Source organism: Caloenas nicobarica, chromosome 8, assembly GCF_036013445.1.
Source record: "Caloenas nicobarica isolate bCalNic1 chromosome 8, bCalNic1.hap1, whole genome shotgun sequence".
NCBI classification, from domain to species: Eukaryota; Metazoa; Chordata; class Aves; order Columbiformes; family Columbidae; genus Caloenas; species Caloenas nicobarica.
In genome coordinates this window covers 28,553,393-28,567,613 of record NC_088252.1, presented here as the reverse complement: position 1 = coordinate 28,567,613, position 14,221 = coordinate 28,553,393, and the positions used below count along the sequence as shown (strand labels likewise).

The window sequence follows — 14,221 nt, the reverse complement described above, 5'->3', positions numbered from 1 at the left end:
TAACGCTCCCCGCCCCGCCTGACTGCGGGCGGCAGGTCCTGCCCTCCCCGCTACCTAAGCGCTCGGGGAAGCTCTGCGAGGTGAAGAGCGTGGCTTGTCGGGGCGGGGGGGGCTTATTTGTTTGTTTCCTGCCCCATCACATTTTTATGATCGCGAAGAGGAAGAAGCCTTCAGGTCACCCGGAGAACTGCTCGGCCGGCAGCCCGCAGACAAGGGCTCCTTTGATTGCCAGCAGCTTCGCTGTGCGGCGGCAGCGGCGAGCAGCGGGGAGCGCCCCGGGCTTTGATGTCCCGGCGATGCCGGCGCCCCGTGTCCCCGCCGCTGGCCGCGGGCGGGCCGGGCGCTGAGCCCCGCCGGCCGCCCGGCGCCCCGGCAGCCTAGCCAGCCGAGCCTGCGCCGCCTTCCCCCGGGACCCGCGGGCGCTGCCCCCCGGCTCGGGGCGCCCCGCGCCGCCTCCACCCGGCGCTGCTCGGGGATGTGCGTGGCGGCCCCGGGACCGGACCCCTCCGAGCGCCTGCCGGTGAGTACGGGGACAGGGGCCGGCGGGAGCGAGGCGGGACGGACGGGTCTTCACGCCGCTTCCCTGCCCCGGTATTCCCGAGGGGATATCTGACCGTCCCTAAGTTCGGAGCCTCCCCAGCGTGCGTGGTGCGGGCACCGGGAGTTGTGCCGTCGGGGCGGGCAGGGCTGCGGATCCAGCCTCCCGGAGCAGCGCCCCGAGCCCGCCGGGCACCCCGACCGGCACGGCGGGACCGAACCGCCCGAACAGCCCGGCGGCGGCGGCGGCCCCTCCTTCCCTCCCTCCCTCCCGCGGCGCCACCCAGCGGCGCCACCGCCCGCGCCCGGGGGGGCCAAGGGCAGCGGGGCTGGGACGCCCCCGCGCAGCCGGGGCGCGGGGAAAGCTGCCGCTGCGCCGCGGTGCTGGCTGCCGGGGTGCCCCGTGGCCTCCTCACCCGCTGCCTCCGCTTTTACCCTACCCGGGGGTAGCTCATCTGCACGGGGCGTGCTACACAAGTTATTAAAAATAAACCACAACGTACTCTCGAGACGCGCTACGTTTTCTGTAGAGACTACACCGCGAACCAAGTAAGCCACATTGCGATTTTTACCATGCACATCCCGAAAAGAAAAGCGAATGCATTAACTCCCCGTGCCACCTAGAGCAGGATCAAAATAATTTCAGCTGTCTGCTGTACCTAAGCTTTAGTAAGCACAGGGGATCACAGAAGCACAAAGAGAAATGTAAGGAAACCATAATACCTAGGCTTATATCTGTTTAAATTATTCTCATACTTTTGCTGTGCTTGCAATTAGCACATAAAGAAGCTATTACCTGGTGTTCGTTAATGCAGACGGGTTAAGTTCTCTAAATAACTAGACGTAAAAATGAGTCAGTGGGATGCCTTTAAACACGAGGAACACTCCTGCAGAACAGAAAGATCAGCTCACTTGGAGAAACTTAGCTGACTGTATTTGCACATGAAAGGTACGGTGTTTCTTGCTGAATCTAATCAACTGTGTTTTCAGTGCTCTAAAGACACCATCGGTCAGAAGATAAGCATCATTTCTTAAATTAGGCTCCAAGTGTTCAGATGATTCTGGGACCTGGTCAGTAGTCGGTATAAATAACATTTTTTGCTGTTTATTATGACCAAAAGTGAGAAGGATGAAATGGTTAATTGCTTTTTTATCATCTGATAGTGCAGGGCAAATTTCTACGTAGTTCGCTCTTTTACATGGTTCTGTGGGATTTTGTTTCCGGGGGTCAGAAACCACTTGCTGATTTGACTGAAAACCTACTCTTCAGAGAAAAATAGCAGCTCATGAGGCAAACGCAAGTGGTTGTAATGGTCCCTATGGGTTTGGAAAGCCAGAGGCTGGGCAGACCTTGCAGGACTCCAGCACCACCAGTCACTTTGTGCATCTTGATGTCCAGGGAGGAGCAACAAAAGGGGAGGCAAGACACTGAAATAAATGTTCTATCATTCATTTAGAGAGGCAGTGTTAGTGTGAGAGTGTCCAAGGATCCACTGAGCCACAGGGAGCACAGGATCTGTTGACTTAGGTCCATAATACCCAGTTATTTGACATCTTTATTTTATGAATAAACATCCACACTTAGTGACGTGTTTTTGCAGGGGAGGATCCAGCACTCGGGGTGAGGTGGGCATCCCAGAGGGGAAGAGATATTGGAAACTGAGGAACACACATCAGGCAGAAACAGAATGTCCAGAGGAGAAGCAAAGACTGGATATCTGAAAGACTATAGCAGCCTAGGAGACAAAGATTAATACAAGCCTACAAAACAGTTAAACCAGCCTGAAATAATTGAGTTCAAGTCTTGGACTTGAATGGATGCAGAAACAGAGAAGGGTTCCCCTGTTGCTGTTACATGGACATAGAGAGTGGGGAGAGGGGTGTGATGAATACAAGGAGTTGGATGCCCTGACCTGCACCGCTGGCTGATCTTGTGAGGGGCCTGGAGAACCGTGTTGGGTTTTCATTGTGAAATGCTGAGAAATACATTGCTCTATGTATAGGAATTTTAATCTCTGTCAGCAGATCAAAGTCTGGCCCTCAGTAAGTGGGAGGAGATGAAGAAAGAGCAAAGAACTGCAGAACAGCAGTACTGCAAAAGGTGGCCGAGTTACCTCTAAAGAGCGACAGAAATAGTCTTAAAATCTACTACTGCATACGCATCCCATGAGTGATGGGAGCTCATCCACACTCGCACCGTTTGGCATGCATGTGGTAGTTACTGCTGATTTACAGTGTTCTCACCTCCAAAGAGAGGGTGGTTGCACTTTGTTAAGGATCGCTGGGAGGTTCCCTGTCTCCAGTGTGAATGTGACGGGCTCCCAGCAGAGCCTGATTGGGATCTTCTGTTTTTAGAGACAGCTGTAAAGCTGTACTCAAGAATTGCTTACATAATATTTTAAGAAATGACAGCAAAGCACAATGGCATATTTTGACCTTTGGCATTAGATAAGCAATTGGCAGATAAAGTTAATTTTTATTCAAGCAGAGAGACTTGCTTTTTGCGGGCTTGTGAACTCCTGTACCATCATACAAGATTAAACCACAAGGGTACGTTTGAAAAATAGGTTTGGGTTTGTTTGCCTGCCTTTTCTATTTGGTGGCCTCTTCACGTGAAGGAAGACCACTCTTCTCTGTAAATGACAAGTAGCGCATGGTATGTACTTGTGTGTGTGTGTGTGAGAAGGAGAGAATATTTAATTTCATGACTAACCTTCTAGTAATGTTACAAATAATTTGAAAACTCACCCAGAAAACATCTTTGCTACTGCGCAGTTGAGGAGCCAGTTTCAAGACCTATGGCTCAGTGTCAGTCCTCCAGTGATTTTTCCCTTTTCCTTTTCAGACGCTGGGTTATGGGCAAGTCAGAAAGCCAGATGGATATAACTGAAATGAATACTCCGAAACCAAAGAAAAAACTGCGATGGAGTGGCCTGGAAATCGGGCTAGCTGTTGTAGTGATCCTGCTAGCTATTGTAGCCATCACCATGGTAGTTCTGTACGCAACCTATGACGGTGAGTACACGCAAACTGTCTTTGAACATACACATACATAGGAGTATAAAAGTTTTTTAAGAAATGATGAAAAAATGCTTAAATAAATAGAATGTTATTATATAGTAACAAAAAAATCTAAGTTGCACTGTATTAAAATGTTGTATTAGAAAAGACTATGCTGCATGGTATGTATAGCTGCACTACATCAAACATTAAGAAAATAAAATGACGTCAGCTCAGAATTATTTGCCCAATAATAGAAAATTATACCTGACCCACTGTATAAAATGAGATGATTAATAGCTACATCATAACCATATTTCAGATGTATGTCACTAGACAGTATGACACAATTATCTGAAATGTAAAGTTGCATTTACACTTCCTGTTGCTGGACACTGACACAAAACTGCTTTTTTTCCAGCAAGGACTCTATACATTCATTTGTTCATGCAGAGTTGTGGTAAACACAAAACATCTGCTTGTTCTGACTGAGCAATACTTCTGTTTGTAATTACTGCTTCAGTAAGCAAAAAACTACAACAAACAACACTGCTGAAGAAACCCAAACTACGGGGCTTCTTCTGTATCCCTGGATATGTATGAAAATCCTAGTTTTTCTTTTTACAGGCTGTTGCAGCAAGACCTCGCAGCGAGTGTAGTTGTACTGAGAGGTTTTGTGATTCAGCAGCCATATTAATAGATTTGAAAATAATTCAGTTGAGGCGTAAATACCCTGATAATTTCTGGAAAAGATAACACAAAGAGGCTGAAACTTCCATTTGGGGTCAAAATAGAATGTTTCCTTACATTGGAAATGAAATGCTTTGTTTCATTTTTAAGTACTTAATAATTTTGTTTAAACTTTTTATTATAGTCTCGTTCAATTAGGGAATGGAAAATGCTATTCTGAAATGAATAATAAAAATGTTTTATTTCTAAAGTCTCAAAAGGAAACATTTTCACATTCCTGAACCTTGTATTTTGTTTTGGAGACTTCAGAGTGAATGTCCCAGAGTTTTCAATTCAAGATTTTTTTGTCATTGAAGGGTATTGCAAAATTCAAACTGACTTTGCAAATGTCTTCAGTCCATGTGCTATTTTTCTCTTAAATTTCTTCTTTGTTATAAAATAATACTTTGCTCATCTCTAATTGATTGAAAGAATGTTATACTCTGATGACTACAGAAATTCCACACGAGTCATTAGCACTGAATGACCCTAAAGGAATGAAGAAAACTGTATTTAAATTTAGAGCCTGGTCCTATAAATATTCACTTACTGAGTGTAAAGTGTCCATTTTATCTTACTGTACACCTGCAATTAAATGCAATTCTAAAGTGACTTTAAATGAAAATATTTACAGTAGGTTTTATTAAACTGACATTCATTAAGGAATTAAGAATATGATTGTATCCTCTTTTAGATGGGGTTTGCAAGACATCAGACTGCATAAAATCAGGTAAGAATGAAAATAATAACTTTCAAATAAATTTATATATTTTTAAACAAAATTACCCCCATGTAATGTTCCCACCTAACTGTGGACAAGTATGGCACATTGAGGCATGGGATCTGCTAACCAAAAGAATGTTCTTAGCATATCCCTTCTATAAATGTAGAATCCGTGCTGTAATGTTGTCAGATCTTACAAAGTCACCAGGGTCTGGCTACTTTAAGGCTTAGACTCTCCTTTCAAAGAACGCCTCCGGCTTCAGAAAATGCTTGAAGTCAATCACAAGATGGCTCTTCCCCCACACCCACCTCCAAGTCACAATTCGAGCAGAAACGGTGTCTCTAAAGAAGGTACATTAAATAAAGTCTTGGTCGTCGATAGCCATTAAAGATGCCCTGCTACTGTTTGAGGAGATGCAATGTTAATCTTCATGTCCAGAAAAAATTCCAAATTATATAGTCTGACAGGTTAACTTCATCCTTCGGTAACAACTGCATGAAAAACTCCTAGTTTCCGTCCTGGTCTGAACTCTACTACAAAGCTACTACGATGCACGAGAGCACCGCTGAGCTCCACACCACTTACCTCTGGTGGAGGTACCGGGTGGTTATCCCTGCTCTCCTTCCCCCTCATCTCTAGTTCTCTGTTCTGTTTTCTCCTCCAGATCAATTCATGCTGCTTTCCCTTTTTTGCTCCTCTGTTCCCAACTGTCCCCATTCTCTGACACTCCCTCCACCGCAGCACCCTGTGCTCATACACAGGGTAAATACCGGTAACTGCACCATAATGTTATCAAGGTTTGTGAAATCCATTCCAGTGCAGCACAAGAAGATACCATGAATTAATAATTTGTGCATTTGAGCATTTTTTTTAATAAACTGACATACTCCGCTAATTTTCCTGAGCTTAGGCAGCACAGACTGATGAAAATAGAGAATTTTGATCTCATATCTATTTTACCCATATCCTCTCCAGGTCACTGGTTGCTATTTCAGCATATATTACTTTATTTGTAAGCTATTAAAGGAACAACTGGCAATCAGGAGTACTACAGTAACATTAATAATTAAAAGCAATTGAGATAAGGTTCTACATTCTTCAGTGACAATTAGAAAATGGAATAAACAAGAGAGAATATGAACAAACCCAAACACTGGTTCATCAAAGCAATACTGAGGACTAACGAAAAGGATACCGTGTGTTATACGTATTTTTACATGTATGAATGAACCTGTATTAGAATTAAAATAATGAAATATCCATCAGTGTCACCCTTAGTATTTCCAGAGTGAAAATGTCTCAGTGTGTACAGCTATAAAGCTTCTTTGGGCACAAGTTTCAACTTATAAATAACTTAAAGCATGTTTAGGATTCTGTCCAGCCTAATTGGTCCCACTGACTTTGAAGGGGCGGTTCGTGTGTCACTGTGCTAATGGGCTTGCTTGGTAACAAAGTCACATTTCAATGATTTTAATATATCTGTGGTGTCAGCCAAATAATGAAGGGTTATCTTGGGGTTCAGATGTGCAAATTACGCTCTTGAGGAGAGTATTCTTGAGGAGAATACTTAATACATGGATTTTGCATGAAGCCCTAAGTGGAAGACAACTGTTCCCGTGGCTGAGCTCTTTCTGTTACGTTCGCAGTACTTGAATTCAAGTTTTGATAGAAGTTGGTTAGCTAATATTGGCTAACTTGGGCTCTCCAGCAGAAACACTATGGTGGAGGAGAATTTTTTCTGTGACAATAGTAGGCAAGGAAGATTAAACAGATGCTGGCTACAAAGAGAGCAACGTGATTCCACTGTTAAAGCAAGGTTTGGTATTACACAGACTGTTAATAATTTCTCAGATTTACGCAAGATGTAGGTTTCTTGTTGCTTTGGTGGTGGTTTTTTTTTGCAAAAGTGACAAGACAGTGGATAAGAACCATCTTCTCTTGGTGTCAGAAGATTTCTCTGTCCTACCGCTACTTTTTGGCAGGGCTGGCACGCTGCTCTGAATGAGCCACCTGTGATGTCCATCCTGGCTGGTAAAGTCCTTCTTGCTGGACTAACACACGCCAAGCTCATCCCAGGGACGGGGCTGCCCCTCAGACGCTGCTCCGGCCAGCACAGAGGTTCACAAGCATGCCCTCAAAACAGGAAATGTCCCAATAATGAGCATCTTCCTCTTTCACAGCAAACAGGTGGAGCTAGGACAGGAATGAAGTGCAACCATTCAAAGCGAAGCCCTTCCCCTCAATGAAACAGGACAAACTGGGCAGAAACAAGCGCCAGAGGTTACACAACCACAGAACAGTTGGGGTTGGAAGTGACCTCTGGAGATCATATAGTCCAGCGGCCCTGCTTAAAGCGCGGGCAACCACAGAAAGCTGCTCAGGATCCTGTCCAGTCAAGTTTTGATTGTTTCCCAGATGGAGACTTTGCAGTTTCCCTGGCAGCCCATTCCCGTGCTTGATCACCCTTATAGACACCCCTCGGTAAACACAGGCAATGTGTAAGTCTGGAAGTTATGGGCAGTAAGGAATAGTAATTCGTTGTTCACTGACTGGTACTTCGGTCTAGAACATTCAAGCAGGCTTGAGCCTATTCTAGACTAAATATATTTACTACTTCCCTCTTCAGAGCAAACAAATGTATTCATTTATTTTCTCTAAAGATTCTCTATGCCTTGATTTGTCTTGTATTACAGCTGCCCGAATGCTTGAGAACATGGACACCAGTGCAGAGCCTTGCAACGATTTTTACCAATATGCCTGTGGAGGATGGCTTAAGAGGAACGTCATTCCAGAAACCAGCTCCCGTTATAGTAACTTTGACATTTTAAGAGACGAACTAGAAGTTGTTTTAAAAGGTCAGTGGGATTTATGTTTGTGGACTATATAAAGTTTCTTCTTTGGCTTACATGTTACCCTAATAAGATGTGGTTGTCTAGCAAAGCTTAAAATACTACCAAATATTTCAGGTTTTTATGTTCAGTTCAGGACAAACCTACCACAAACTTTGCTTGGAGAAAGCTGTGGAAGTTGAGCTGCTGTGTGTGACACGAGTGGAGCTGAGCAGACCTGACCTTTGTGGCAGCCGGACTGTGCGTTCTAACACGTGAAATCCATACACTACCCACACGCACTAACAGCAGCCGAGCCAGGTGAAGAGAAAGAGGTGCCTGTGTCCAGGTCAGCTGCAGTGCTGGGACTTGCTCTCTGGCAGCCCTGTGTCCTGTGTGTCTGTATTCCACCAGCTCAGTCCCAAACAACAGGCAACCAGGTTTCTAACCAGTCACATCATCAACTTGCAAGTATTCCTTTTTCCACAAAATGCAATAGTACCAAATTGTACATATTCCCATTTTCCAGATGAAAATAACAGACAAGGAAGCCAGTTTATACTCAGGCAACATTCCCCAAACCACTCTCTCCAGACTGAATATCATAATTGTAAAGCAATTGTAAAGCAGTAATTGCAATAGCTCCGAGAGGGCGGGCAAGGCCCCTGGGCAAGGGGCTGAGCTGGACCGCTGCTCCCGAGCCAAGAGGCATCGGCTGCGCAAGTGGAGGCACCAGATGAGGCTTCCTCAGGCTCTTTCTTACAGTTCAGCTGTTTTTACAGAACTCTGATCCACAGTCCCACGGCTGCACCCTACCCAAGCAGACCTTGGACACTAACAGCTTCACCCTGGCTGCAGTGGAGAGACGGGTTCCTTCAGGATCTTTCCAATAAAGAGCAGATATTCAGATCTATTTGCTGTTTGTGTGTTTCAGATGTCCTTGACACACCAAGCAGCAATGATATAACAGCAGTGCAGAAGGCAAAAACACTGTACAGATCATGCGTAAATGAAAGTAAGTGCCTCCTGACTTTACTGCACATAAGATATATAAATATCATCCGAACACTCCCATCTTTGCAGTCAGCTATACCTATATCCTGCTAGTTTCTGTGCATAATTTTTCAGAAATTCTTTGTGAAGACTCAGATGTATCCATTCTATAGAGTCAAACAGGAATGTCAATAATAAATTTAGTATTTTATCTCCTGTTTTACTAGCTTTGATATTTTAGGTGAGATTTACATTACTCTTCAGTTACCAGTTTGCTATAGATATTTAAATTCAAATCCTTGCAGTTAAATGTGAGTTAACTTCTTTGGTAGAAATTATCAGGGATGAGGTGAAAAATAACCGTCCAACCAGGCTTCTGGAAACACAGGGAGATCATGTATTTCAAGCATTTGAGCTAGATGCTGCCGCTAGGATGAGGAGCAGTAAAACAATTAGCAGTGCTTCCTGAGTCATGTTTTTATAGTGTCTATAATGTTATTAATACTTCTCAAAACTATTATTTCAAGCTATCTGCAGAGTGAAAATAAAATTGTTCTTCAGTGTCACGGTCCCAAGGATTTGCATATGCTGTTTGCAGTCATGACTGAAACGTTTTTTAAATTACGTGTTAAAGCACAGTCATTGGTCAGAACATACTCCTATTGTGGTGATGGTAAAACATATTTCTCAGCTTCATTATTCTGAACTCATGACAGTATGTAAGATTTGTGTGTTTTAAAATGTCATGGTAACTCATTTCATTCTTTCCAAAAGCTACCATTGATAGCAGAGGTGGGAAGCCTTTGATCAGTTTATTGCCAGATATATCTGACTGGCCTGTAGCAACAACAAACTGGGAATCTTCCTATGGTAAGATTATCTGTGTTTATTTCCTTTTCTACATTATTTCTAAATTATTGTACTTTTCATGGCCTACCAAAACCAGAGACTGAATGTACCTTTCATTTGCCCAGGTGCTGCTTGGACCGCTGAGACAGCTATTGCACAGCTCAACTCCAGATATGGAAAAAAGGTCCTTATTAATTTTTTTGTTGGCACAGATGATAAGAATTCCACAGCCCATATCATCCATGTAAGTCTCCCTGGGTGGCGTTACCTTGTCAATCATAAAAATGCAGCAAAATAACTAGAAGCATAAAGATAAAGGTTAACCAGGAGAAACATTAGTGATTTGAATTTTACTGGAGTAAGTTGTTGATGAATGTGTCAATCTATGTAGTTTTCAAACTCAAGCTATCAGTTTCACAGTGTCCTGTCTGTCCTCAAAGTGAACATCTTTATTCTGTGCACTCATGCGCTTATTCTCAGCGAGGTGAGAATAACACAGATATATATAGACATACAGACACACGCTGTGTGTACACTGAAGACAGACATGATCTACTTAGACATGCATGCAAGCAAATAAGGAAACATGATTTCCTTACCGTGCCGTTCAGGCATAAATCCCTGTCGCTGAGAAGCAGGGCTGCGGTGCCAGGGTTGTGTTGTACGAGGCGCTAACGGGACTGCCGTCAGCTGGCACTGAGATGAAAGGGGCTGAGGAGTATGTTGGCTACCCTGTCTGTAAATGTAAGGTGATCTCCGCAGATGGAAAATCCCGAGGAAGGCAGTATTACGTATGGGGAATCTTCACCGGGTACTCCTGACGCAACAGTTACAAGAGCAAAGGTCTAACCTTTCTTGTCAATGGATAAATAGATCCTTGACCTTTGCATGTATGAATTTCAAAGATGCAGTAACTGCCTCGTCTTCGGAGTGTTTTGTCTTCTGTACATCCACAGTTTTCACACTGATTATATGTAGCGTGCATTGTTCAGCAACAGAAAAAAAAAAGACTGAAAAGATGGACAAAAAGTATAAGGAAAGTGAAAAGAATTAAAGGAAGGCAATAGGATGAGAGAGAAACTCCCCTTTGGCCAGAATATGATTTAGCAAGAGCGAAGCATCGGCGACCTGTAATAGACTAAGGAACAGTACAGTGCTATGGCATTTTGTCCCTAAACGCTTCTTAATTTTTATTTGAATTTATAGATTGATCAGCCTGGGCTTGGCCTGCCTTCTCGTGACTACTATGAATGCACTGGTGCATACACAGAGGTAAGGTGAGGCTGGCAAGTCTCTCACTGCACTGTAGAAGTTTTAGCCTATATTTTCAAGGCAGGCATATCCCCAAGAGTGGGGAGAGGCAAAAAGCAAGAACAGTCCTTCCCCAAAGAGATTCTGGTACCACCCCTGGGAAACACCACCAGGAGAACGAGCAAATAATAACGAGTGTTTAAACGAGGTTGATCTGCAGGTGAGAACAGCAGGTCAGAAGAGGAACAGCTACTTGACTTTTTAGGGCCTCTGGGAAGGAAATAAACATGAAAATTCAGCTTTGTTCCACAGCTTCTGCCAAGCTTTGCAGCTCAATCCAGAGGCACCTTGTCACTGCCCAGGGTGTATTACCATAGACACGAGTGCTCACCTGTGATCACCCCCATTCTGTCCCTAAGAAAAGGATGAAACTTCCAAACTGTGATCAACTGGCAGGTGTCAGGGGAGTCCAGGTGTCCTAGTGATATCACTAATAGGCTTGGGAAGAAAAAAAAGAACCATTCAGAACCAAAACCACACTTTTCTGTAGGAAAGATCTGGAAAGATCACAGTCTCTTAAGTCAACTGCTTAATAAAAATGCAGCAGCTAAAGTATGTGGTATCATAGAAATTGCTTCGGATACCTAGAATCTCATATGGTCTTCTTTAATTCACGTTATTATTCATACTCATTTTCATTAACCTGTTAGCACTGACACTGCTAAGTCCTTGAGAGCTGACGTATATATATATTTGCTGAAGTCACGTAGCTGAAACTGCTACCACAGCAACCTTTAATTACCCAGTTTTCTTCTGTGTAATTAAATGCAGAAGCAATGAGAAAGTATTCAAAACATTTTGGGTTTGTAGGTATTTTGCTGACATGCTAACAGTCAATACCCTGATACTGATCACATTTAATTACAGATCATATACTAGTAAAGACAATTATTAACATATTAACTGTTCAGTTACATTATTATCATGTGTTATGATCATTCCCATTTTAATCTCTGACCTACCTAAACTATCACACTACGCTCTACTGCTAGAAAGTAGAGGAGGAAGTATTTAAAAAAACAGAGTTTATCACTGAAAGGCAGATTCATGATACTCTTAAAGCAGGAATACAGCAGGCGAGGGCCGTTCCTGCTCCATCCTGCGCTGACAGCAGCTCCCTTGGCTCCGGTTCCTGCTGTGTCACGATACTCACGGAGCAAACAAGGATCTGCCTCCTGCACTCCAACCTCTGCCTGTCAGCGCTTCCCACCACACACCTACAACTGGAATCTGGGAACAAGAGATTTTAAAAATCTTTTTCTCTTGGAAGATACATGACTTCTCTGCTCATACAGGAGTTATTCCCACTAAAATATCTGAGGGTATTTATACAGTCCATCTGAAGTTAGCTGACTTAGTTCTTTGCTACCTGACGATACCATGATCTGCACTTTAGGCCAAAACATAAAGTCCATTAATTGGTACCTGAATATCTCTGTTGACTTACTGGTTTGGGGTAATGTCTATATTCAATTTTTCTAAATTCTATTTGTATATTTTAAAATGGTATTTACAGGCTTGGTATGCACTCTCTTTTGTGACTTGTAGCTGTCAGTGGTTTAATGGGATTTTTCTGATAAAATAATATCTCTATTAAAAACAACACTTGAGCCCTTCAAGGTGCTGTGAGCTCCCTGGTTTTTGCAGGCTAAAGCTAAAGTGCTTTCCTGAGCTGCTCCGAGTTTTGCAGCCCAGCCTGTCAGAGCCCAGCCTGTTCCAGCCCAGCCTGTTCCAGCAGCACAGCTGGACAGATGTGTTCATCCAGGGGGTGCCTCCTCCAGCCTCTGGAGCTGAACACGCCAAAGTGTTTCTATTCATAAAGGTGATGACAGGCATACCTTATTAATCCTAGGTTTTATCACTGTTTTAGTAGATTAGGCTATTTTGCATAAAATAATCTATTATTAGATACAGAATACTATGTATTTTTACTTGCTTTTAAAAAGCATATTGAAAAAAGCGTTTTTGTTGATGGAAAAACGAGTGTGGCTTATCAAAGAGGAACTAGAATAATATGAAGTTCCATGAAATATAATGAGATCCGTAGATATTTGACAGTGTAACATTTAACAGAATACGCTTCCATATTTACATTCTTATCCTGGGTGAATTCTTTTTATGTTAAATGTAATATATACTATATTGTCTGTCGTATATCTACCTGTACTAAATGTTGCGAGCAGCAGCAGAGGAGCTGCGCTGTCCGGGAGTCGCTTCCCCACAACGCTCATTCAACACAGCCCAGCAGCATCTCTCTGGGTTTTATGTTTCTGGGAACGTTGCTCTTTGGAAGCGGTATTTTTGGAAGCTGTAATTAAAGTAAGCTAGAAAAAACACAGGTGATGGTTTAAATACGGGCATACAAATGTCTCATTTTAAATAATGAAAACGCAATGCAGTGGTTGAGAGTGTTTAGCTGTGAACAGTGCTACAAATTATACAGCAATCTTCCAGGAGCAAATTTTCAGTTAATTTCTGTTTGTGATCTAACAGTATTTCAGAATAAATTACTATTAAATGTTTAAGAAAGGAATGAAGAAGTGTAGTTCATAAAATGTAGATGCAATCTTAATCAAGGTATGCTATACTTTGAAGAGTTTTGTCTTTACAATGTATTTTTTTCCTGCAGGCATGTTCTGCTTATGTTGATTTCATGATTTCTGTTGCTAAACTAATCCTACAAGAAAGAAATATTTCTTTCACTGAGAATGAGATTTCTGAACAAATGAAGAGAGTTATGGACCTGGAGAAAGAGATTGCCAATGTAAGAAAAACTTTAAAAATTATCTTTTAAATAACTGACATTTTTCTTAACACCTAAGAGAGCTAAGTGTAAACTGAGTTGTTAAGTTACTTGCTAATGTTATTTTGTGGGACCAAAAGCTGATGAAAAATGAATGGGGCCTGGAACACCAAGAGGACGCATAGTAAGAACGACATGCCTTCTGATGAGCAGGGGAAAACATTTGAGTTGTTTTCCAAACAGCAAAGGGAGAGACAGACCTGGTTTCTGTTCAGTCTGGTTTACAAAGTGAGTTTTGGGAGACGTCTGGGGGCTGGTCTCCCTTTGCCCCGTTCCCCCAAGGGCTCCTGCTGATCAGAGCAGCAGGTTCCCACCCTTGCCCTGCCGGGCAACACAACGTCGTGTTTGTCCTGCACAAGCTGTTCCACAATGCTGATTGTTCCAAGTGCATTTTTAATTAAACACTGTTCTCCACTAAAGTATGGCTTGGAGAAAGAGCTAGAATTT

At 43.0% G+C, this 14,221-nt stretch overlaps 1 protein-coding gene across 3 annotated transcripts in view; it reads left to right on the top strand.

The window, feature by feature from the left end:
• The first annotated feature begins 366 nt into the window (after positions 1-366).
• MME (membrane metalloendopeptidase) overlaps positions 367-14,221 on the top strand; it is a 38,922-nt gene continuing 25,067 nt past the window's right edge. For 2 of the 3 annotated variants that reach the window (XM_065640393.1, XM_065640392.1), the window contains exons 1-9: positions 367-520; positions 3,383-3,552; positions 4,961-4,996; positions 7,684-7,845; positions 8,753-8,833; positions 9,586-9,681; positions 9,786-9,904; positions 10,867-10,932; positions 13,601-13,735. In XM_065640393.1, the coding sequence (XP_065496465.1) occupies positions 3,393-3,552; positions 4,961-4,996; positions 7,684-7,845; positions 8,753-8,833; positions 9,586-9,681; positions 9,786-9,904; positions 10,867-10,932; positions 13,601-13,735 (855 nt within the window). In that variant the 5' untranslated portion in view covers positions 367-520; positions 3,383-3,392. The remainder of the gene's footprint in view (positions 521-3,382; positions 3,553-4,960; positions 4,997-7,683; positions 7,846-8,752; positions 8,834-9,585; positions 9,682-9,785; positions 9,905-10,866; positions 10,933-13,600; positions 13,736-14,221) is intronic. The other variant, XM_065640391.1, reaches the window with a different exon arrangement.